Raw genomic sequence first — 25257 nt, 5'->3', positions numbered from 1 at the left:
TTAATATAATCTTAAGCTCTCAAATATCTACAACTTTAATAAAAAAAAATTTCTTCTAGACTCCTGTCATGTCTTAAAGTGATTAGTCTCTATTGAAGTTCTATAAGCTGGAAAGAATGCTGCTATCCAGAATAGTAGTTAAGAATTTCTCTCATTACTCTACTCAGTCTCTGCTGAAGAAATTACACTATCTCCAGCTCTTATTTACCAGAGTAAATCACAAGATCTCCAGAATACATGACTAGATAATTATAATAAAAGTGAATGGGTCTACTTTGCAGCTTCAACAAATAGTTGAAGCAATAATAAATATAGACTGAAGTAGTTGAAATGGGTTTTCAATCAGTATACTAAGAAACAAGCTGGTTGAGAAAAATATCTGCTTTTACTAGATGATCATTTCTTCTATATAAATATAAAATTTATCAAATATGCTGACTGTAAAAAGATTCTTTTTATAATTCTTTCATCATATTCAACTCACCATTTGCAATCTCTTGATATTGGAATCTTTGAACCACTGGGCAAGACATATTTTAATAAGCTGGAAGCACTACTACATCAAGAAATAAGCTATATTTGAATAACAAAAAGAGATTTCTGAAGACTATTCAATATGGCTTAAAAGAAGACTTTAACAGTTAAAAATATACTTGCTAACTTTGCAAAGACTAGAATTAACTCTCTGGATTCTCAATATTAACTACACTAATTTGAAACTGCTCAAGCCCCTACACTGTCAGTTAAATCTTCTATTTCTAGTAATATGCATCAGCTTTAACAAGAGATCAAGAGTATATATCTCTGGTACAGTCTAAATTCACAGAGTATTAAACAGATTATTCAAGCTAGTGAGCAGTTTGCTCTTTATAATGAACTGCTGAAACATAAGAATCAGTAGCTAAGATTAACTCTAGTAATGAAGAAGCAATGCTGCAAGTGAGGCAAGTCTCTAGATCTACTTAATAAAGATAATTCTAGTCAAGTACAGTTCTGATCTTTAATAAAAGTTCTTAAGACACACAAGCATCTGAATAAAATAGAGACTGAAAAAGCTGATAAAATTACTCAAATACAAGAGATAAAACTTCAACAAGAGCTTCAAAAGAAGCAGGCTGCTAGAAATATTAAAAAAAGATAGATTGAACAGAAGAATGCCTGTAAAAAAACTTAAGAGTAACAAGAGACCAAAAAAATTAAATATACTAGACAAAGAGAGACACAACATGTTGCTTATAAGAAGAAGAAGACTTTACAACTAGCAGAGAAGAAAAAATAAACAATTAAATATACTAATAAATATCAGCAGTCAGAGCTTTAAGTGCTGGCTTCAAAGCACTATCAGAAGAACTCTTCTACTAAAGAGTCTTATTGTGGAGAGCCTATACAATCTTCCAAAAGAGGAAGTAAGAGCTCTACAAGTATCTCTAACAAGATATTAGACTTTCTAGCTGAGAAATCTACTGTTGACATTCCTTTGAATTCTTTCCTATCTACTCCCTGAATCTCTCACTCTGGCTGTAATATTAGGTCATCCATCTGTTTATTTTCCTAACTATACTAATTTCTATGCTTTAAAGAATACATTTATTTAATATTTAATAGCTATTTAATAATAAAGATCTGGTTGTTGAGATATTTAATAAATTTGTTGCATGGAGCATTTGGCAAAATTTGGCTTGTTTAGTGGTGTGGCTCATTTAGTGGTGAACTACCTTACTTAGTTAGTTAAGTAACTAATTGTTAGTTAAACATTTTTCCAGATAAAACATTTTATTTGTCAGGATTTATTTTCTATAGTTAAGGTAGTTCACCACTAAATGAGCCACACCACTAAATGAGCCAAATTTTGCCAAATGCTCCACACAACAAATTTATTAAATATCTCAACAACCAGATCTTTATTATTAAATAGCTATTAAATATTAAATAAATGTATTCTTTAAAGCATAGAAATTAGTATAGTTAGGAAAATAAACAGGTGGACAGCCTAATATTACAGCCAGAGCAAGAGATTCAGGAGGTAGATAGGAAAGAATTCAAAGAAATGTCAACAGTAGATTTCTCAGCTAGAGAGTCTAATATCTTGCTAGAGATGCTTGTAGAGCTCTTACTTTCTCTTTTGGAAGATTGTATAGACTCTCTGTAATGAGGCTCTTTAGTAGAGGAGTTCTTCTGATGGTGCTTTAAAGCTAGTGCTTGAAGCCCTGACTGCTGGTATTTATTAGCATATTTAACTGTCTGTTTTTTCTTCTCTGCTAGTTGTAAAGTCTTCTTCTTCTTATAAGCAACATGTTGTATCTTTCTTTGTCTAGTATATTTGATTTTTTCAGTCTCTTGTTACTTCTGGATCTTTTTATGGGCATTCTTCTGTTCAATCTATCTTTTTTCAATATTTCTAGCAGTCTGCTTCTTTTGAAGCTCTTGTTGAAGTTTTGTCTCTTGTGTTTGAGTAATTTTATCAGCTTTTTCAGTCTCTATTTCATCCAGGTGCTTGTGTGCCTTAAGAACTTTTGTTAGAGATTAGAACTGCACTTGACTAGAATTATCTCTATTAAGTAGATCTAGAGACTTGCCTTGCTTGTGATGTTGCTTCTCCATCACTAGAGTTAATCTTAGCTGCTAATTCTTATGTTCCAGCAGTTCATTATAAAGAGCAAACTGCTCACTGGCTTGAATAATCTGTTCAATACTCTGTGAATTTAGGCTGTGCTGAAGATGTATACTCTTGATCTCTTGTTAAAGCTGGTGCATATTGCTAGAAATAGAAAATTTAACTGACAGTGTAGGGGCTTGAGCAGTTTCAAATCAGTATAGTTAATATTGAGAATTCAGAGAGTTAATCCCAGTCTTTACAAAGCCAGCAAGTATATTTTCAACTGTCAAAGCCTTCTTTCAAGCCACATTGAATAATCTCCAGAAATCTCTTTTTGTCATTTGAATATAGCTCATTTCTTGATATAGTAGTGCTTCCAGCTCATTGGAATATGCCTTGCTCAGCAGCCCAAAGATTCCAACATCAAGAGATTACAAATAATGGATTGAATGTGGCAGAAGAATCATAAGAAGAATCTTTTTATGGTCAGTGTATTTAATAAATTTTATATTTATATGAGAGGAATGGCTATCTAGTAAAAGCAGACATCTTTCTCAATCAGCTTGTTTCTTAATATACTGATTGAAAACCTGTTTCAACCACTCCAGTTCATATTTATCATTGCTCTAACCATTTGTTGAAGCTGCAAAGTAGGCCCATTTGCTTTTATTATAATCATCTAGCTATATATTCTGAAGATCTTGTGATTTGCCCTGATAAATAAGAGCTGAAGATAGTGCAATTTCTTTAGCAGAGACTGAGCAGAGCAATAAGAGAAATTTCTGACTATTATCCTGGGTGATGATATTCTTTCCAGCTTATAGGGCTTCAATAGAGACTAATTACTTTGAGACATGGCAGGAGTCTAGAAGAAATTCTTTTTCATTAAAATTATAGATGTTTGAGAGCTTAAGATTATATTAATTAATTTTCTGCTCCAACTATTTCATAAGTAGTAGTTAAATAATTAGTCAGCATCAATAACTGTAATTACAAGTAATCAAATAAATTATCAAATTACAAGCATATAGAAGTGCTTAAAGCACTGATAGTTATCTGCTACCTATTTATTTTGATTAATTGCTTTGAGATAAATGCATTTGATCTTGTTATTATGCTGCTCACAAAATTAATTAACTCAGTTGATTCCAACATCCTCTTCTGTCATCTCTTGTACAATATTTTGTAGAATCTGAGATGTAATGGCAAGACTGTGGCTAGAGAGCTTGTTTATATAATTCAGAAGCTCTGTCTTCTGTATATCAGAAAGCTTTTTCTTATATTGAGAGACTGCTTTATTCTGAGCAAGTTACAAGTCTTTATACTGTTGGTGCAGGGTTTCTTGATTAACTGAGTACTTTCTTGTGGTTGCAGTATAATTTAAGATCTCTTGTGATTCAAGATCTTCAATTGCAAGCCTAATTAAGGTGTTGTTGACCATGTTGTTGCATATTGAATGTTGAACATTGAAGGAATTTTGGTGGTGGAAGATTTGGCTCATTTAGTGGTGTGGCTCGCTTAGTGGTGAACTACCTTACCAGAATTCTTCTGGAACATGTTCAAAAATATAAACACTATCAATATGGAGTATAGACTGTAAATAAATCCTAACTGATTTAGTAAAAGAAAGTCTTCTGATCAAATCGCAGGAAGTTCCTTTGCTACTTCACTAGAGTCATTTCTTCTCTCTCTTGCCCAATGTCGCGCATTTCACGCATTTCGATATGCAGTAGCTGCCTCTCGAAAGGTTCTGTATCACCAGTCATGGCCTAAGGCTTGGGCTGGCTCGTAAAATACTCCAGATGACCTCCAGGATTCCCGAGCCGTGTAGAATGCGAGGTATAGAGCTTCGTGCTATTGTGATAGGGTTGATGAGATGGTATAAGCATTATCATATTAAACCAATTCCTCATTACGGTATGACTAGAGACTCTGCACAGACCGAGCACCGAATGCACCATCATAGGAAGCATGCCGCCGGGCTACCGCGGCAGGCTGTTCAGGTCCTTTAATCTCAAGATAGAAATTTACGCAGATTGGACGACTGTCCTGTGTCGAAGTCCACAATGCTACTCAGTTCTTCAATGTTCAGGTCGAGCACCATGAAAAGTGATCGGGCCAGGAACCGGAGACAGTACCATCAGTTAGGGTTTCAGGGTTTCCAAAATTTGACCGTCGCTAATTCAGCCTTCAATAAAATTTACCAGCGAACAAGTTGGTAGTTCATTGCCTGCAGCCGCATTTGCGTCTTGGAATTCTTCAAACTGTTCATAACTTCGATGGAGGATCGTGGCCGAGTCAATGCTTCATTGATTTTCTTCCAGTGTCCAGCCATCGGGGTTACCCAGAGATCTGGGTAAATCCCATGACCAATAAGATGCTGTTCAAAGCCACGACGATAAGTCCCATCACTGCGTGGCGTTCGCTTGTTAGAGGATGGGATATTACTTGAAGGGCGCCTTTTCCTTGAATGATGGCCTTGGTTTGGAAACATCCTATCCTCAAGGACTGTTACTAGGTGGGAACTATTGGGCTAATTAGTTAGAACTACGGAGTACTCCGTAGTCCCCGCAAGAACTAATTTGAGATTTCCATACATTTCAGGGATCAGAGATATCAGAGCCCCCAAGCCGTGCAAACTTTATCTCTCTCAGATGTTGTGACAAGGAGCTGCACAGGAAATCAACGAGTGTTGTGCGTCAGAAAGGCGCTGGGCGTGTTTCAGTGTTTTCCGATTCAGCTCCCTCAACATTTTTGTCAAATAGACTTTTGTTAAGATGTTTTTGGCAGTTTGCCCAGAATAGCTGGCACCTCAAAAGTACGGGGTTGGTATGGAGCTCGAATTCTGCCCCCGAGCCGCCGTTGGCCAATTGAAATTCCTCGGCAATCTGTTCTTGGAGAACTTCGGTTTCGGCGCGCCGTTCTACGGAATACCAGTCCCAGGTCATCATAGGCCCTGTGCGCTAGATGACCTTGAGCGAAGAAAATGGCATGACAGTGAGCAAGAAGTAGCAATTTACAGAATAATCCGCCGGCCATGACTCAGACAAATATTTCCCCTTGGCAAAACATTGTTGCCCGAAAGAGGGAAGCCAGGAATAAGGCGCTCAAGCCTTTCCTTACAGATAATTTGAACCACAGAGGAGAGTGGGTGGTGTCCGTAGCTGAAAGATCGCAAACCGGCTCGGAGAAGACCCAGATTATCACGGACATCAGCAGCATTGAAGTCCTCCATCAGCAACTGGAGAAGGGAGTTTTCACGGCGGAAGATGTTGTCCTAGCTTATATCAAGAGGTTCGGGTGTTCTGTTGACTATAGCCTTTACCGATTCTGTGACGCTAACTGGTGTCTTCATAGGGCAACAATTGCCCATCAAATGGTTGGTGACCGGACTCATTTGATGTGTTTTAATTTGCTAACAAAAGCTATTGCAGACCAATGCCATCACCGAAGTGCTGTTTGAGGATGCGCTCAAGCAAGCCCAGGAGCTTGATAAGACGTTCGCGGAGACGGGAAGGCTCCAGGGCCCACTGCATGGGATTCCTATCTCACTTAAGGACCAATTCAACGTGAAAGGTCATGACACCACTTTAGGATACGTTGGTCGTTCGTTCGCACCCGCGAAGGAAGACGCAGTGCTGGTCCAGATTCTGAAGGATATGGGTGCGATCCCGTTTGTAAAGACGAATTTGCCGCAGAGTATTATGGTAGGATTTGCATTTATGCTGTGACTTTCAACCTTTGTGGATTATATTCTTGCTCATTTTATATTGCTAGTGGTGCGAGACGGAGAATCCTCTCTTCGGGCTCACGCTCCATCCGATGGACCCGGAACTCACACCCGGCGGATCGACAGGAGGGGAAGCTGCCCTACTTGCACTGCATGGTTCCGTACTCGGATTTGGCACAGATATCGGTGGCAGCATAAGAATCCCTCAAAATATGGTTGGCCTTTATGGATTTAAGCCGAGTGTGAGTTAATACTATACGCTGTCCGTGTTATTTCTGAGGGTATACTAATAAAGTGGCAAGAGCTCCCGATTGCCTTATTATGGCGTTCCTGTCTCTACAGAGGGCCAGGAGCATATCCCTTCCGCTGTTGGGCCGATGGCACGAGATTTGTCCACCATCATTCATATCAGCCGCCTTCTTGCCCAATCCCAGCCTTGGAAATTAGATCCAAGGTGTGCCCCCTTGCCTTGGAGAGACGATATGTTTTTGGAACTCCAATCTCGGCCAATGGTGATCGGCCTCATCGTCGATGACGGTGTCGTGAGAGTCCATCCGCATATAAGGCGACATTTACTCCGACTAGCAGACAAACTAAGGGCTTTAGGACACGAGATTGTGGAATGGGATACCGAAGGGCATGATGAATGCATCGCTATTATGGACGCATACTATACCGTTGATGGGGGCGAAGACATAAAGCGTGACGTGGCCATTGCTGGCGAACCGTATGTCCCTCACGTCGAAGCTCTCATAAACAGGGGCAAACCCATCTCCGTGTACGACTACTGGCAATTAAACCGGAAGAAATTTGCTGCTCAAAAGAGGTATCTGGATAAATGGAAAAAGACAGCATCTCCGTCAGGCAAGCCTGTCGACATTCTTCTCGCTCCAACCATGCCACATACAGCCGTACCCCATCGATGCTGCCGTTGGGTCGGCTATACGAAAGTTTGGAATTTTCTTGATTATCCTGCACTTACATTCCCAGTTGGTAAGGTCGACGCGGATCTCGATATCCTTCCATCTAAGCTGTATAAACCACGCAATGATTTAGATGCTTGGAACTGGGCTCTCTACGATCCAATCAAGATGGTAGGATACCCCGTTAACCTTCAGATTATAGGGCAGAAACTGGAAGAGGAGAAAGTTTTGGGTGCTGCAGTTGTGATAAATAAGGTTTTACGCATTCAAAGGAGTGATCGAGTTCAAGAGAATTGAACCGGGGTTGCTTTGAAACAGCGATTAGACCAGCTACAAGGAGTGGACGCCTTGTCTCTACATCGAGCCACAGTGCAAGTTTAACTCCTTAAGTACCATAGGTGTTATTTATGCTTCCTGCCTGTACATGTGGTAGGGCTTGAGCGGCAGCTCACCGCTGTGGACACGATCCATATTTGCTGCGATGGGTCTTTCTTTAACCTAGGCTACTGCAGCCCTTAGGTTTTGGGCGTTTGCGGGGTACAGCAGCTCTATGTGTGGGGTACTTACAGCGTATTCCGTAAATAGTTCCATGAGAATCTAGTCAATATACCAGCCAAGTTCCTTGCACACTACGACGTACTTAAAACTTCTCAGGATCCCCTGTGGCTTTGGCAAGCTCTACTTTACAGACAATCACGATGGGAAAGAAGCGGGTTCTCGTTGGTTATGGTGTCGATATAGACGCCGTTGCCGGCTGGCTAGGCTCATATGGCGGTGAAGATAGCAGCAACGACATAAGTCGAGGTGTGTATTCACTACTCTGGCCAATCCACACTACTGAATTGTTAACACAAAAAGAGCATAGGTATCTGGGCAGGCACCATTGGAACGCGTAGACTGCTCAAACTCTTTGAGAAGTACAATATCAAGGCAACATGGTTCATTCCCGGCCACACGCTTGAATCATTCCCCGAGGAATGCTCCATGGTGCGTGATGCAGGCCACGAGATTGGGCTGCATGGCTACTCCCATGAGAACCCCACGGATATGACGCTCGAGCAGCAGCGAGAGGTGCTTACCAAGACATATCGTCTCATCACAGATTTCTGCGGTAAACCACCACGAGGTACTGTTGCTCCGTGGTGGGAAACGAGCAAGGAGGGCGCGGAGCTGCTTTTAGAGTATGGGATTGAGTATGACCATTCAATGTCGCATCATGATTGTCAGATGTATTGGCTTCCTGCGGAGGCCAAGTGGACCAACATTGATTACACAAAGAAAGCGGAGGAGTGGATGAAGCCGCTCAGTATAGGATCGCCGACGGGCTTAGTAGAGATACCGGGAAATTGGTATCTGGATGATTTGCCGCCCATGATGTTTATAAAGAATGCACCGAATAGCCATGGATGGGTAAACCCAAGGGATGTGGAAGATATTTGGAAGGTAAGGCAAATATGTTATACTCTTTGTCATTAATATGCAAAAGCTGAAAATAGTTATCCCTTATAGGACCATTTTGACTACTTTTATCGGGAGTATGATGAATTTATCTTTCCAATGACAATCCATCCGGATGTTTCCGGGCGCCCTCATGTATTGCTTATGCATGAACGGTGAGTAGTATTGTTATTTGAATGACATGCTTTCTCAAAGACTAACAGGGTCTCTATAGATTAATTGAATATATTAACAAGCATGATGGTGTTGAGTGGGTGACATTTGAGCAAATGGCAGATGATTTTAAAAGTAAGAACACCCCTCCTGCAGGAGCCTTGATGCCGAGGTCGCCCAAGGATGTGCTGCAGAGGATGTCAGGATCCTGATTTATAATATACATTGCTTGAAACATTCTTGCGGGAATTGGTCTGGCTCCTTTAAGAATATGAGAGATAGTTGGGAGTGAATTAGCTTTGAGGGAAGTGGAGATTGTAGAAGGATTTCTGTTCAAGACACGTTGTGTTTAACAGACGAATTGTTTGTCAACAAGTCGCAGATGTAGTTATATATTCTTACAGCCTCAAACCCTAAGTCTGAATAATTTATTCTTCAAGTGTAGTCCTTTACCACAACTGAGGCCTAAGAATAGAGTAAGAAAGGAACTCGGAAGACGCTTGCAATGTTCCGCTACTCCCTAGTTCTCGTGTGGGGCAGACGTTTCAATCCAGTGTACTCCGTAGGGAGTATGGCGCCTATGTTTGCGCTTGAAGTCTATTTTTTGCACAAGCCAGGAACCAAATTCGCCCTCTTCCCAACTAGGCCATCAAAATACTCCAGCAGTTGGGAAACAGGAATCATGTCCATCTTGCCCAAGTCCGGATTCGAACTGTGCATTACTCGTCCACCGAACAGAACGCGCACAAAATGCTCCTTTTTCGGCTTGTTTAAGCCAGTCCTTTTCGCGTACAGTTCGAATACTATTTCAGCCCCCATTCCTGGCCAAACCATCTTGTCGATTTGCATGATGGAGAGAACGCGCGATATGCTGCCATCATGAGCAATATTATGTCTATAAACCATCTTGCCATCGTGTCCGGAGATCTGATCACGTAGATGTTGTGCTAACTCGGCAATCCAGACGCCCATGCTGGCAGTGCTAGCCGCCAGGGAGGTGGGTGCATCACGATAGATATAGGAATATTCAAACTGGCCCAGGCGGAAGACCGTATCCGCTTGCGATTGAGAGATGCATTTTGACGTATCGTTGACGGAACAAGGGAGAGGCTTCGCATGACAAAGACGTGCGGATAAATTGTCAAAGTAGTGATCAAAACTCTGGTGCCAACCCGAATCAGAAGGAGGAACACCCGAAACGGAATCCAGCGAGGAAAAGAGGTCCTTGGTCCGAGAGAGATGTTCAGCCCACGTAGTGTTTGGCTGGCTTTTGGCCTCGGAGAAAAGGTCTGAGGCTTTAGGGCATGAGTAAGAAGGCTCAAGGGAGTCAATTGATTCAGACTAGCATTGATTAACCAGAGCGTTTCGTTTAGGAGTGGGCTTTGCCTTACCTCAACGTTGAGAGGCACATGGCCTGATATCCCATACATCCCGTTGATTAGCATTCCAGCAACCTGGCTCGTAATGACGTTTGTCGTCACCCGAAAAGATACTCTATCCAAGTCAAGTTTTCTGGGAAGAAACTTCAAAAGATCATGGTACACAGTGTACAGGTCGTGACCATGCTGCCACGAGTCGTCCAGCCCTCCTTTACTAATCTGCGGAAACGTGCATGTGCCCTTAAAACCGGGGGCAGAGAATGGGGTCACCGGATTCTGGTATCCTTTCCAGTACGGTTCGGCGCTTTGCTTGCCTTTCATCGGTTGTCCGTAGAAGTACAAACCTTCGTCGTCACAATTCCAGGGATATGATTCCTCGGGGAACGTGTTTGACTGGTAAGGAGTACGCTTGTGGTGACGGTGAATCTGTAACGAGCTTTAGAATAGTGCACAATGGCCAGTTGCCATCTTTGCAGCACGCGCAAGCGCAGAGGTTTGACGTACCACTTCCACGTATTGCAATTCATAATCTTTGGGGGGCTTCGTGTACTCTCGTCGGCGCACATGCGGCATATTACACCAATTGTACTGGCCATAGTCCTTGTCTGGAGTATGCGAAGAATTGAAAATAAAGCCATAAACTCCAGAAGCATTAAGGACTTTGTCAAGGTCATTAATTTCGGTGGAGCTGGGCGCATGCCACGAGGCATCCACCGCCCACGCGCCCTTATTCACAAGGACAGGGAGCAAGGCATAGAACCAATTGGGGGAGAGCATGATGGCAAGCGAAAGAACGAGCGGACACAGCGACGACTAGGTATTAAACTAGACGACGAGATTGGAGCATTGCAATCAATAACTAGCATTTGTCGGGTCTTACGATTATATATATGTATATATTATATATACATACGGAGCATTCATCACCCATCTGATCAGATGCCTCCCAGGCTCGATGGCGTTCTTCTTCTTGGGGTTCGTTAGCCCAAAGGTAAAGATCGACACGCATCGAGCCCGTCCCAATCAAATGCCACACGTGCGATCTGCTTCTGTCCTGCACGAATTGATAGCGGTCGACGGCCCATATTAACAAAAATCTAGAAACGAGTCGGCATCTTTAGCAGTGAAGTACTCCACATTAGTCCTTTGAAGAATTGGTCACTGTCGGTAGCTCCAAGCCGGCCAACTTTAGAAACCACCACGGTCAAGGAGAGGTTGAAGTCGTCTCTCGTCCATTCGGCGAGAGATTCGCTCACAGACACCTATTCTCGGCGCCATACTTTGCCATGGCCAGTGGGCCTTGTCACTGGTGGTTTTCAGCGCGCTGGAACAAATGAGAACATCGCATCGAGCAACGTTTAGCAAAGGAGAGCTGGGACTCAAAAAGGGGCAGAGTGGTCACGTGTGATAATCCCCGCGATAAGGGCTCGTCGTTCCACGTGGTGCGACGCGTTCAGACGCCAAAGCCATAGCCGCGTCTCCTCCACGGGCCTGTGGAGAGGAGTGAGTTCAGATTCACGAAAATCAAATTCGAGCACATCTTCCAAAATGGTTCAGGCGGAATCATCCAATGCAGCAGTAAAACATGCCCTGCGCGCAAATGCGGCTGGCGCGCCCCCAGACTATGAGCTACCCTGGTAGGCACTGCAAACAAGGCGAACGAAATTGACGGATGCTGACCGAAGAATTGGAACATCCAGGGTCGAAAAGTACAGACCTGTATTCCTCGATGACGTTGTCGGAAATACGGAGACGATAGAGAGGCTAAAAATAATTGCCCGCGATGGAAATATGCCTCACGTTATCATTTCCGGCATGCCGGGAATCGGAAAGACGACATCCATCTTATGTTTAGCAAGGCAGATGCTGGGAGATGTGTACAAAGAGGCTGTGTTAGAGCTGAATGCTAGTGACGAAAGAGGTTTGTTTCGAACATAATTTTGATTCTTAGTCCTTTGGAATGATGCCATTGACAGTCCGTTTCCTCGCAGGCATTGACGTGGTGAGAAATCGGATAAAAGGGTTTGCACAGAAGAAGGTCACATTACCACCAGGAAAGCATAAGCTTGTTATCCTTGACGAGGCCGATAGGTTGAAACCCCTTTCCATCACTGTGTTTCCACGGCATGCCAATCCCTAACCCGATGCGAATAGTATGACCTCTGGTGCCCAACAAGCCCTCCGTCGCACAATGGAAATATACTCTGCTACTACTCGATTTGCCTTTGCATGCAACCAGTCTAACAAGATTATTGAGCCACTACAGTCGCGTTGTGCAATTTTACGCTATTCTCGTTTAACGGATGCCCAGATCGTCAAGAGATTAATGCAAATATGCGAAGCGGAGGATGTGAAGCATTCCGATGATGGGATTGCGGCGCTGGTATTTAGCGCGGAGGGCGACATGCGTCAAGCAATCAACAATCTCCAGAGCACCTGGGCTGGTTTTGGTTTTGTGAGCGGCGATAATGTCTTCCGTGTGGTCGATAGTCCTCATCCAGTTAAGGTCCAAGCAATGATCAAAGCGTGCTATGAGGGTAAGGTCGATTCCGCGTTGGATACATTGACAGAATTATGGTGAGACACCGAGATTCCTCGAGAATAGCCCCGAATTAAATGTCAGAAACCGCCAGCGCCTGGATTCTGACTTTGAGATGTTTTGCAGGGATCTGGGATACTCCTCGCATGATATTATTTCAACGATGTTCCGAGTCACCAAAACGATTCCTTCTTTGCCAGAACATTCAAAACTCGAGTTCATCAAAGAGATCGGGTTTACGCATATGCGCATTCTAGAAGGACTACAGACTTTCGTACAGCTGAGCGGCTGCGTAGCAAAATTGTGCAAAATCAACATGAAACCGGAGCTTTTTAAACCACCAAGGCCTTAAATTCAGAACGGGATCCCTGAGAAGAAATTCAATATAACATTGCAGTTGACGAGTCGCGCGAACAACGGCAAGCAATGGCGTTGGGGGTGATTATACAGGCGTTTATGGCAAGGTAAACTAGCTTCTCCTGATTTTGTCTCTCCTTTTGAAAGGAGCGTGGCTATCGCTACCTATGGTTTGTGACATTCTCGAATTACTATTTTCAGTCTGGGCCGTGATGGGACCCGGACCACAGCATATACATATCATCGAGTTTCAAACTATCCCCGAAGCAGCGTACATTCACTCAGTATCAACCCTTATCAAAACTGTACTCGAGACTACGGATTATGTCTACATGCATCTTACAGATCTAATTTCCTTGGGTCCCGGAGGCTCTTCCATGCCCCTTAACTTTCCAACACTCCCACAAATCACGGCATACTGTGAATTTCAACAACACACCAATCTATGACTCTACTCAACCACTCCACCGCTACCTTGTCGTTCCACCCTCTCCGTCTCTGGGTGCGATCGGCTTATCTACCCGGACCTTGATATATTCCTGGCGCCCCGCATTTCTTCCCATTACAGCTAGGTGGCATTGTGACCGACGTTGGGTTTATGGAAGATGTAAACTCGAGAGAAGCACCAGGGGTGGGTGCCCATCGTTATTCTTTGAGCGCGGGTTTCTCAGGCACGGGCGTAGCTTTAGATGTACAGAGTAGAGTAATTAAAGAGTCGGTTCGTCAAATGACAAAATGAAGATTGACCGAATTAACCTGGTGTGCCTAACACGCGAGCCACGAGCCGGAACGAATATTTTTAAAATACGGAAAAAAAAAAAGGAAATGCTGATGGTCCCAACGAGGGTCGAACTCGCGACCTTGGCGTTATTAGCACCACGCTCTAACCAACTGAGCTATGGGACCGCTTAATAATTTGACTCGCATTTTCATCATTCATAGCGCCTATCCAGTTTCTTGCCACTCTCCCCTAACACCATACCAAGCGCCCCCTTTCTTTTGAACAGATATGTACCCATCAATCACCCGAGGAAAAAAAAAAAAAAAGCTTTGTAAATGTATCGGGGAAGCTCTGGTCCATTCACAGAATCGATCAAATTGGCAGCTGACCCATCGTCCCCATGTGCACTCTGAAGGGATGGCTTGTCGCGTTTTCAGAGAAAGTACTCCAGAGCTTGAGATTCAAAGCTAACATCCATGCAAGTGCGACAGCAGGTGAAGTGAATTGGTGTCATGTATTGTCTGAAGGCACAGCTAAGTTTCAGTATGGGTGTGGAGTACTCCCTACAGTTCTCCAGAGTTCGGGATTTAAGGGCAGCAGCGGTCAAATCAAGTTCGGCTTTTGCTCTGGGATAGCCACTAACTAGAAGAGTGCTCCCGGATCAAGACAGAGGGTGTGAGGAAAAAGGATCTTGAAAGTTGTATGGAGCGGCCTAGTAGCGATTCGGATTTCTTTTTTTTTCTTTTTTTTTTTTTCCCAAGCTCAGAGAAACGAGAGGAGCTAATGATAACGAGACTCTACCTGCCCTCCCGGAGTGTACATACTATTGCCTAATTTTGGCTGCGGGTGATAGATTTCGGTGACATTTCGGAGGCGAGATGAAATTCATCCGGAATACTCTCGACCATTTGATAGGTCGGGTCGGGCATGACCTCGACAACGAACAGAGTTGTGTGGCTTGAGAGCTCTTCCATCGGCAACCAAAATCAAGCTTCGCGTTGGCTGTGTCCTCGGAGAGATAATCATGTGGTGGACGGGGGCTACATATTTGATAACTAGCCTTGTAGGTCTTCGTGACATGTATCATGGAAAAGAGCTATGACATTCTCATTATCGCCGGAAGAGATCTTCAGAAGTTTGGATGCCGGTAGCCTCCAGCTAGAAAGCTTGTTTGAAGGGAAGCCAGCCACACGATATGGAAAGCTACTCACATAAAATGAGGCTGCATCTTAAAAACGATCGTGGTGCATTTAGGACGGTCCCCGTACTGCACGAGAATCTATCAAAGTTGCCTCGGGAAATACAGGCGCTATCTGCTGAGCATTCACACTTATTACCAGCCGAACCATAAGAGTCGTCTACGGAGTACATGGGTGGATGATTGACTGGATCGCCAAAAAGTTCTCAGCGATAGTTATGCAGTTCTCTTGTGGAGATGAAGAAAAAGGAATCATCATGGTCGCTGATAGTCATACCCCGCATTGTGGGAATCGTGACAAGCGCAACTGTTAGTGGAAGTTTCCGTGTGATTGGGGCCGGACTTTCAAGCGTCCTATCAGTTGCTTATTTCCCCGAAGACGTGGACCTGTTGGGACGTGAAAGCGAGTCCGATAGGGAAGATCAATTGTGGACGATGGGGAAATAAGAGTGTATGGAATTTATGCAGCATTGGGTTACGCTAATGAGTTAGTGAACTGAACAAGGGAATCAAATAAAAAGCCTATCCCCCCTGAAATCGTGCTGTTCTTGTGTGGCAATCAAGAATGTCGCCTAGTGGTCGATTTCTGGCCAGATCGAGCGGCAAAAGGCAACGTTGAGTGAGCCAATTCGCAGGAGAGGCTGGCTCTCGAACTCAGCGTGAGTATTGACTTTCCTGGTTGGGTTAAGAGTGTGCATGAGTTTGAAACGTCGAGACCGCTGGCCGCCGCGCTAAGCCTGAGAAGGAGACCCGAGCGAAATCTTTCAGCTCATAGGGAGGAGAGGAGAGAGTTTTGTGTTTGTGCCTGCGTCGACTTCGAGGGCCAAGCAAAGTCCATGAGTTGAAGTTATCATTCGCTGTTGTTCTCCGTACAGAGTATTGCTCTTTCTCTTGTTCAGGGAGTGGCAAGGCTGGTGGGGGAAAAAAAAAAAGGTCAGAAAACGGCTTCGCAAGGTTTTGCTTGCTTTCATGTCCTTTTTCGAACAACCCGCGCCAGGCTTAATTTCTGAGACTCTCGGGAAGTCCCCATCCGCGGTACCACACTTTCATCGACCAAATGGCTTTAGGCTAAGCAGTGGATATGTACTCGTGTTTATCGAGCCTTATCATCAGCGCGCCGCCGCTGCGTGCGAAGTATTGATTTGCACGTCAAATGATGGCTGGGCAGAAGAGAAATATAAACAAATAATTGATAATACCCAAGAGAGAGACAGAGAATCGCGATGCTAAAAAAGAGGCACAGACTTTCTCGTGCGGAGCCTGTTTTTCTGCACCGAGAAATAAGGTTCGTCGACCAGATTGCGTGCGAGGAACAACCCGGTGGGGGTTTGAGTTTGCTTGTCTTAGAGCGGATCTACCAGTGACAGTGGCAATCCTCCGTACTGATTGCATCAAAGGGGAGCTTCGGAGTCACCGATCCGCTGGGTCAGAGGAAAACGCTGCTGATATAGTACTCCGTACTCTTCTAATAATTTGCGATCGCTCTGCAAGATGCTTTCATCAGTCGAATCTTAACAAATCGGTGGGGCTGGTTCGCTCCGGGACCACATGGCACTGACAAAGAAGCACTCGAAACATGTGTCTTGACAGGCGGGGAGATTAGCGAGCCAAAGAAGCTGCTCTTAAAGTGCCATTGAACTGTGGGGCTTGTAACGTGAATTTAAAGATCAAATTACTATGGAGTCATAATGAATGACTAGCTAACTAGTTATGTAACTGACTTGGCCCACTAGGTTACAATTGTTATGCAAAGCGTTTGAGTGGTGCTGAGCAACTCGCTACCAACTTTTGGAGCCCGAGTAGAGGCAGCAAGCTTGGGTGACTCGCATTATTATGTCCGCTACCTACAAATATTGCATAATCTATCCGAAGAACTATTTATCAATCAATCCAAACTTCTCTTCCAGTAGATTCCTCACCCAGTTGCGGAGAACTACGGAGTAGGGGGTCCTGCAACTTTTCTTTTCACCCCAGTTAACAAGGAGACGCCATTCTCACCAGAAAAAGGGACTGTGCTAAGGCCAGCCCCCCATCGCCACCTGTCGCGAGAGATACGCTAGGCTCCTTTAGATCGACCAGAAAATCCATGATGAACCAATCAGGTCCAAACGCGCCGTAGTTCTTGACAAGCGGTTTTGGCTAGGAGTTGGTGGTGGGAAAGAGGCAGAAACCTTACTCTCGAGTTCACTTGGGAGTCTAGCACTCTGGCCCCTTGGTACCATGTGGACCTTGCTCGCGGGGGAAAGCCTTATATTTGACAGGTTGCCCCAGATCGCGGATCCTGGCAAGGATCTTTTTGATCCGATACAACTGAGAACTTCAACCCGCATTCATATTGGTGATTGGGCTTGATCCTCATGGAGTGTGGCCTGTTTAATTGAGTTGGAGAACTGTCGTTGGAAGCGACAATGCTTCAGCTACCGCAGGATTTTAGTTTTCAGAGTTAAGACCAAAGTCATCATGGCTGGCGAAGACAAGCCGGTGCTGGGGACTTCCATTCCCCGCGAGACGACGCTGGTATGTTCAGTCCCGTGCAGAAGAAAACAAAAAAAAAAGCCAAAAAAAAAAGATATTGATAGGCCGATATCATTTGATAAATCCAAGAAATCTGTCAAGTCGTACATTGCTAAGCACCGGCTATAGATACTCGTTTGGGTCTTCTTTGCGATATGTACGATGCTACTCATCTGTCGGTTCGCGATTCGATTATGGCTGCATAGGCAACTCTTCTGGGACGACATCTTCGCAGCAATTGGTTATGTGTTGCTTCTCGGCCACGATGTAGTGGCCACGATGGTCACGCCGGCAATTTACATGATGATTGGAACATATACAGGAGGCCCCAAACCACCGGACTTCCTAGACCAAGTTACCTACCTGGTTAAGTTGATGTTTACGGCCAACATCCTCTTCATTCTCTGTTTGTATTCGGTCAAAGCAAGCCTGCTGGCCTTGCTTTGGAGACTTGTCAAGAATCTCACCACATTCCGTCGTGGATGGTGGGCGATTACCGTAATCACGGCTATCGGGGCGCTTGCCACCATCATTCTGGCCCCTATTTCGTGCTCGGATTTGAGGGCTTGTAGGTGCTCCTTTTCATTTATTGTCACGGATCGGGGGTTTGACTGACAACCTGCGTGTAGTCGGATGCACTTCGCCGAAAGACATCGAACGAGACCTCATCACAGTGAGATTCACTGCCGCGTCAGATATTCTAACAGATCTTTTAAGTATGTTAAAAAAAAAAAAAAAAACAATTTTTCCCCCCAATGAATCTATAGATTGATGACGTTCTAATGCGTTGCAACCAGTCATGTCCCTCCCGGTCGCGTTCATTCTCACTTCTTACCTTCCCACACCTCAAAAAATCGGTCTTATCGGACTCTTTGCGCTCGGATTCACAGTCATTGCCATGTCGATTCTCCGCATCGTTGTGAATGATAATAAATCCAAGCATCCCCCGCCTGCGTGGCTCCTCTTCTGGAGCGCAATGGAAAGCACGGTCGCCGTTATGGTATCATGTTTTGCCTCCTTCAAATCGCTCTTCACACTTCGCAAACGGCCCTCAGCATACCTCAACGACACATCGTATCTCCAGTCGAAGAGTAAATCGGGTCGGAGCGAAGCTAGGAATAGTATTGCGTTACGATCTCGCAACCGATTCGAGCGATCTCCCGGGGCTACGAAGGCGGATATGAACACCGTTGTGATATCGAGCGAGGGAGAGCCCAATAAGTGGAGTGACGACGGTTCGAGAGAGGAGATATTGCAGAGAACCGAAGTCGAAGTGAGGTACGAGTCGGCATCTATCCCCGGGCAGTCCACAGTACCGGTAGCCCCGCAGCCATAATGTCCATTTTTTTTGTCTTTGATGTGGCCAAGTCGGATTCTCGAAACGGAGTCGAATGGGAAAGGAGGGGATTCGAGGTAATAGCGTACGCTCGAAGTATGTATGTACACACCCTAGAGATTCCCGGCTTCGCAATTTTCGGCGTGGTCCCGGAACCTACCCTGCGTGATTGGTTTCATTGTCCCACTGCGTTTTCTTTTTTCTTTTGTTTAATATCGAAGCGTGTACACATAATAATATCCACATACTTAATGTTTGCTGAATGGGTTTCCTTTGCCTTTGTCGGTACAGCAGAAATGATGATCCTGGGAGTGATGCTGCCCGAATGTTTCGAAGATGTCGGCGCGTGTGATCTCGATCTCGTGTGCGGCTTAACCCCACTGGTTTCAACCTTGGGGGGGGGGGGGGGGGGTGGGGGATTATTCCAGCGACATCTGATCCGGGAACGAACTTGAAAGCTCTGCAAGTGAGCTAGCCCGGAGTGGCGGTATTTTGCAAAGCAAGCCGCTAATCAGGGCGCAGACACACCGGGGAAGGAAACGATCAGCCAGGGCGATGTTGGGCGGGTCGATGCTGCGATGATGCCTTGTGGTCCCATCTGCATGAGCTTTTGAGCACGGATTGGAGTGCGACCTCGAGCAGGCATCCAAATTCGTGGCTCTTTCGAGGCAGCCGATCCGAAGTGCCGTGAGCAAAGGGGAGGGCAGCACGCAAGCATAGTTGTTGAGGGATGAACGAATTCCTCCGCGAGCGACAGCCTTTCGCCCCGGTCTCTCTCCGATCAGATAAAGGACCTTGTCTGTTCTTACGACGATGCGTGCGAATCCAGTCGAGCTCATCCCATTAACTAACCCGGTATCATGAACTGGGTGACTTTGCCATGTATGCGGGTTCCGGTCTCTGAGTTGGCGGATGACGCCGGGAGGAGGGGGCTGCGCAAGCCTTGACTGGCATTCTCTCAGCTCATTCACTGCCCTCAAACTGACACCGAGAGACTTGGCTTACTCATTTCCGGCTTCTTCGGGGCGCCCGTCCAGCCTTGGAGCTTTTTGGCTTTTACCTTTAACTCTGCTGCCCGTCATTTGCAACATCCCCCACAGGCGCTGGGCTTTTCCTCTTCCGAGCCGCGGTCGTTCCTTTTCTCCAAGTGCGTTAAAATTCTTAGCTAAGCCATGTTTCGGCCTGTGATTGGGCGCGCCGACCGGTTTCTGGGCGCTGATTGGTTAGCCCCAGCCGCTGTCTTGGCCTGTCGAATCAGAGCCGCACAACGGCGAGACCGCGTCAGCAGTTGGGTCAGCCCCAAGACTCCGCGTAATCCGGGCGATGATTGGCCGTGGCCAAGCCCTGGGCGCCCACATGGCCCAGCGGGCTGTCATCGTGGCTTGTGGCTGTTGCGAGCGTTGTGCTGCTTGAATTCACGGCGCAAAAGATGAAGGACATATGCATTGGCGAAGGCAACTGGGAAGTTCAGACCATGGGAACGCTGGCGACAGAGCTGTTATTCAGTCGGTGGCGCTGACGTCAATCGTCCCTACGAGTCCTCCATGCGGATGACCAACTTTTGAAAAAGCCAAAAAAAAAAAAGGAAAAAAGGAAAAAAGGAAAAAAGGAAGCGCCAGAAAATGGACCAACTCTCTGTGCGGGACGAACTGCTTGATTTGTTGTAACATCTGTATGTCTACTTTGATAGCTTAGTATCGTGTACTCCGTACTCCGTACTCCGTACTCACTACGGGCGCACAACGGCCACACGGATGCTGCTGCCGGCGTTGAGACCCTGTGCGACTCTTGTTCGAGGATCCACGCGCGCGGCTTCGTTCCAGGCTCAAAGTTAAGACTCGAATTTAAAGTACGGGGTACGCCGTAGCTAGCGAACCAGCGATTGGGCTAACCACGGTTGAGGATGATCGACTCCCTGCTTTTTTTGGCTGTGACATGCATCATCAATTTTCTTCCCCCCATCCAAAAGCCGTTTTCCAGGTCTCATTCGAAAGATTCGCTCTCTTGGCCACAGAAGGGATCTTTGAGGGGGGCGTGGTTCCTAACTAGATTAGAACTTTACCAAAACTAGACTTCGTAGACAAGTCCTTTGCTTTCTCTCTTTAAAATTCTTTTCTGCTTTCTCTTCTGCTTCATGTTCTTCTGAACAGCCTAGTCTGCAGGCATTTCCCTGGGGTATCAGGCCCTGACCGCATATGTAAGGAGCCCGAATCCCTCCCGTTTTGCACCTCCTAAACTTGAACCCGAAGTGACTGTTAATCAAAGCCCATTAGCACGTTGTGTGCTTATATGTCAATAACCACTCTGCAGACCTAGCTTTGTCTTCCCTATTCACGGTATTCTCGCATCGTGCCAACCCGGGCTGGATATTCACCTTCAATCCACTCATCACCGGACCTTAGCCGTTTCTCCCGACCCCCCTTCCCCCCCGGTCCACCATGCGTGGCATTATTTTCTGGTCGCTGGCTTCAGCGACGACATTACTATACACGGTTCAAGCACTCGAACTAGTCAAAAGATCATCACCGGCCGTCGTCGGCTTTGAGCTCGAGCGTAAAAAGATCGTGAACCCAATTGAATATGACAAACGGAGGAGACGACGACAGAGCGATTCGCAGGTGGTAAACCAGGTTCTGGACAACGAGGTATGTAGTGTTGTGCCTTAAATCTACCACTGTGACTTTTCCCGGGCGCGTTGTGTTTGATTTGGGGCTGTGGGGGGAGGGGGAAAATGCGGTGGGGAGAACAGGGGGTTCACTATGAACGCTTGCCACGACGGGGACCCTGCTAACGAACAACTTCGCCTTGTAGAAAACACTTTACTTCTGCAACATTACACTGGGGACCCCGCCGCAAAATCTGCGGATGCACATTGATACCGGCAGCAGTGACCTTTGGGTGAACACCCCGAGCTCAGAAATCTGCAGCGATCGCCGGCGGCTTTGTGAGGTCGGCGGCACGTATGATCCCAGGAGATCATCATCATACAGACGCATCAACGATGACTTCAACATCACTTATGCTGACGGCTCCGGAGCGGCTGGCGACTATGTGTCGGATACACTGCGCTTCTCGGACGTCACTCTGAGAGACTTCCAATTCGCCGTCGGGTACACCTCATCATCTCGAGGTATGCAAGAGCAATCCCCCTGAATTCAAAAAGTGCAGAATCATGACTGATCGGTGTTTCACTGCAGAGGGTGTGTTGGGAATTGGGTACGCGTCAAATGAGGTGCAAGTTGTTCTAAACAGACAAAGGCCGTATGCCAATCTGCCACAAGCTTTGTTGGACGGCGACTTCATCAAGTCCAATGCATACAGCATCTGGCTGAATGACCTAGGCGCTAGCAGGGGAGAGATTCTCTTTGGCGGGGTTAACGCAGCCAAATTTGAAGGCACTCTGAAGACCGTCCCCGTCGTGGGTGTTCGCAGGAGCCGTAGGGACCTTGCTGTAGCCCTGACTGGTCTTAGTGTTAGAACCGGTGCAGGGGAGCAGCGATTCCCAAGCGGAAATTTCCCCTTCAGTGTCGTCTTGGACACGGGCAGCAGTCTCACCTATCTCCCAGATGTGATTACCAATGAAATATTTGACGCTGTTTCTGCCGTCTGGGATCCTAACTTCGGAGCGGCGTATGTACCCTGTGAACTTGCCAACTACGACGCTCAATTTGTCTTCACTTTTTCGGAGCCAAGCATCTCCGTGAGCATGGATGAGATGGTCATCAGCCCCGGCACCAGCCCCACCGGCGAGACCCTCCGGTTCAGAGACGGCACTGAAGCTTGCATCTTTGGAATTGCCCCAGCACAGGTCAACATAGCTATTCTCGGCGATACCTTCCTTCGGAGCGCCTACGTTGTCTATGATCTTGAGAACAACGAAATATCTCTCGCCCAGACTCGTTTCAACGTCACCAACAATGAAATACTTGAGATTGAATCGGGAACAAACGGCGTTCCTAGGGCGACTGGAGTAAGGGATCCCGTGTCCAGTGCTGACATTACCCCTTCTGCCACTCTTGCAACTACCCTAACTCCAATTTCAACTTTGACTCCAACTATGGATGGCCAACCAGTGAGTTCCACTGCCGGAGCGGCTCCGACATTGAAACCTGAATATCCCCTAGGGGTGATTGCAGGTCTTGCGGGCGCTGGAATGATTTTTGCTGCCATGTAAAAACATTATCTTTCACCTTTTCTTAAAAAATTTTTATTTGCTCATTTGACGTCGGTATTTTTTCATGAATTGGCTTTTTCTTCACTTTTTCTTTTTTTTTCCCCAGGAACTACTCCGTACACTGGGCGGTATATAAAAGGAGAAAATGCATCTCCCGGATGGACATCTGCATTGGAAATTTTGATTTCCCATACGTATATTGTGAGCATGTGGAATACATATATACTCCGTACATATATGCATATATAATATAGGTGGTCTTGCGTCATGTATGTACTCCGTACAGAATATGGAGTTTGTGGCTGAACAATCATTTGAATTTACAGAGTACAGATTACCGTGTCCATAAGCCATTGGCTAAAATTTATGGACCGGTTGATTGAGGATGAAGCAAACCACATTAGTTGCACTTTGGATAGTGTATCCTGTTCTCTAGCCTTTAGAATCAAGTATGAAGCCCCCCACGACTCCGGAGTATTGCTGGAAGCAAACCCGGACCCACCTGCACGAAACTGCGCCAACTGGATTGATGATGTTTAACCTGAGGCAAGAAACCTGGCCTGATCATGAAACCAATGGCCAATACGTCCGAAAGCTTTTGTGCACTCATAACAAGGAGGGGAGGCAGTTGCGTTGCATCATGAAGTTGTATCTAATCCTGACCTGTCATTTTCCATTTTTCATTTATTATCCGATCTCTCTACCTCTGTCTCTCTCTTTCACTCCGTTTGCGTGTGCGTGTGCGTGCCCTTGTTAGTATCACCACAGTGTCTCAGTCAAGAACGAATGAACCACATATTCAGAGTAGTATGGTGGGAGAATCTTGCACTAGATATTCAACCCAATCATTTTGCCACTTTCAAACATACGGAGCTTTGGAAAATTCCCAGTAATAGACTCCTATAGTCATTAATATCTCTGGATATTGGACTGTAAGAGTAACAGGAAAACTTTCGGCACTGGTATATTTTCGGTATTTTTTTTTTTCAAACAAAATCATATTTTTCGCCTCGCTGATGGTAACATGAGATCCGAATTTGATTACAATTTCAGGAGATACCCTCGCCATCTTCACACCCCCAAGTTAAAGATAATGTTTCCGGCGTTGACCTTTCCATCGACGCTTTCCGGATTACGTGCTGAAAAATCAAGCGTCGAGTAAATAGTGTTTACCTACGGCTCGGAGGCTACCTTTCGACCAGTTTCTCTCTCTTGCTTGCAAGACATATCGAAGAGATAAATGGCGAAAACAAAGTCCAAATGGGAGGAAGTTGGTCTTTGAAGATGAATAACTAACTAATCCAATTAAGAACTGTGTTGGAATACCCTAGGCTAGTGAATCAAGAGCTTGAATGTAAGACTTTAACAAGACAATGGAAGCAGTTATCTTCAGGCATGGTAATGAATTTAGTTTGTAGAATTTGTTGGATTTGAATGTTGGGATGCTGAGATGAGATGAAATGGCAGCGTCTTGTTATTTCCATTCACAGTGTTTATAAAGACTTGTATTCCACACCTACATACAAACATAATCACTCTCCTCATGGCCCAGGGCTACATTTAGGTTCCTCCGTCGTAACTTGTTGACCCGCTATACCAACTTCCAACTGCAGTCGAATCGAGTCCGGATATTCTTCCAAAGCTAGCTTCAAAAAACCTGAGGATATTTGTGTAAAGTTCTCCAAGCTCCTCCTTCAGCATTCCATCAACACATTTCCAGTATTTCATTAAGTTGGCGAAACTGCTCATGTTTCACAACCATGGAGCCTGATGGACAGAATAGAGCACGGGGGAGGAGTTGTTTATGAGCCAGCTGCAGTGAGACCAAGAACAGCTTTCCATATTTCTGTGTCAGATGCTTTTCAGAGGAGTTGAAAGCAGTTGTAGTCGAAATTTCCCTGTCACAGACACCTAATCAGGCTAGCTAGGTCAGAGGCCACATCTTGAGTACCCGATTGAAGATGGTAAGCCGCCTCCTCTCCCCATAGAACAGACAGTAATCCTAATTTTGCTTTGTGGTAAGCTTCACCTCCCATATCCTCCGAGAAGGCATTTTCTTTTATGTTTCCAATTCTGATATGTAGCAGACGCCAATTATAATTGATGATGAGACCTGAGCAATGCCACACCACCGGATTCCAATACTGGTGCGGCTGGAGAACTTCACTACAACAGGGAA

General features: G+C 45.5%; 7 protein-coding genes and 1 non-coding gene across 8 annotated transcripts; 5 read left to right on the top strand and 3 right to left on the bottom strand.

The window, feature by feature from the left end:
* Positions 1-5633: 5633 nt before the first annotated feature.
* Positions 5634-7546, top strand: D8B26_000767 (uncharacterized protein; the record flags this gene model as incomplete). The annotated part of the gene is made up of 5 exons (XM_066123330.1): positions 5634-5890; positions 5954-5975; positions 6031-6303; positions 6374-6568; positions 6629-7546. 5 exons carry the CDS (start codon positions 5634-5636, stop codon positions 7544-7546), a joined length of 1665 nt encoding a protein of 554 aa, XP_065979404.1.
* Positions 7547-7691: 145 nt separating this feature from the next.
* On the top strand, positions 7692-9316 carry D8B26_000766 (uncharacterized protein). Its single transcript, XM_003071121.2, has 4 exons — positions 7692-8053; positions 8115-8692; positions 8759-8862; positions 8922-9316. Exons 1-4 carry the CDS (start codon positions 7948-7950, stop codon positions 9070-9072), a joined length of 939 nt encoding a protein of 312 aa, XP_003071167.2. The 5' UTR covers positions 7692-7947; the 3' UTR covers positions 9073-9316.
* Positions 9317-9375: 59 nt separating this feature from the next.
* D8B26_000765 (uncharacterized protein) lies at positions 9376-11042 on the bottom strand. The gene is made up of 3 exons (XM_003071120.2): positions 10744-11042; positions 10252-10665; positions 9376-10201 (listed from the first exon to the last, which is right to left on the bottom strand). Exons 1-3 carry the CDS (start codon positions 11014-11016, stop codon positions 9458-9460), a joined length of 1431 nt encoding a protein of 476 aa, XP_003071166.1. The 5' UTR covers positions 11017-11042; the 3' UTR covers positions 9376-9457.
* A 745-nt stretch (positions 11043-11787) lies between these two features.
* RFC4 (replication factor C subunit 4) lies at positions 11788-13401 on the top strand (the record flags this gene model as incomplete). Its single annotated transcript, XM_066123329.1, has 5 exons — positions 11788-11876; positions 11940-12160; positions 12231-12330; positions 12394-12816; positions 12905-13401. 5 exons carry the CDS (start codon positions 11788-11790, stop codon positions 13128-13130), a joined length of 1059 nt encoding a protein of 352 aa, XP_065979403.1. The 3' UTR covers positions 13131-13401.
* Positions 13402-13967: 566 nt separating this feature from the next.
* On the bottom strand, positions 13968-14041 carry D8B26_000763. Its single transcript has one exon. It is a non-coding gene; the product is annotated as a tRNA-Ile (tRNA).
* Positions 14042-17514: 3473 nt separating this feature from the next.
* D8B26_000762 (uncharacterized protein) lies at positions 17515-18904 on the top strand (the record flags this gene model as incomplete). Its single annotated transcript, XM_003071118.2, has 4 exons — positions 17515-17571; positions 17698-18136; positions 18198-18284; positions 18366-18904. The coding sequence occupies 4 exons, from the start codon at positions 17515-17517 to the stop codon at positions 18902-18904; spliced, it is 1122 nt and encodes a 373-aa protein (XP_003071164.2).
* A 419-nt stretch (positions 18905-19323) lies between these two features.
* On the bottom strand, positions 19324-19743 carry D8B26_000761 (uncharacterized protein; the record flags this gene model as incomplete). Its single annotated transcript, XM_066123328.1, has 1 exon — positions 19324-19743. The coding sequence occupies one exon, from the start codon at positions 19741-19743 to the stop codon at positions 19324-19326; it is 420 nt and encodes a 139-aa protein (XP_065979402.1).
* A 1060-nt stretch (positions 19744-20803) lies between these two features.
* D8B26_000760 (uncharacterized protein) lies at positions 20804-23380 on the top strand. Its single transcript, XM_066123327.1, has 4 exons — positions 20804-21101; positions 21178-21549; positions 21716-22034; positions 22102-23380. The coding sequence occupies exons 2-4, from the start codon at positions 21343-21345 to the stop codon at positions 23076-23078; spliced, it is 1503 nt and encodes a 500-aa protein (XP_065979401.1). The 5' UTR covers positions 20804-21101; positions 21178-21342; the 3' UTR covers positions 23079-23380.
* Positions 23381-25257: the final 1877 nt, after the last annotated feature.

The sequence above is a fragment of the Coccidioides posadasii genome, chromosome 1 (genome assembly GCF_018416015.2).
Source record: "Coccidioides posadasii str. Silveira chromosome 1, complete sequence".
NCBI lineage: Eukaryota > Fungi > Ascomycota > Eurotiomycetes > Onygenales > Onygenaceae > Coccidioides > Coccidioides posadasii.
This window is presented reverse-complemented; position numbering and strand designations above follow the sequence as displayed.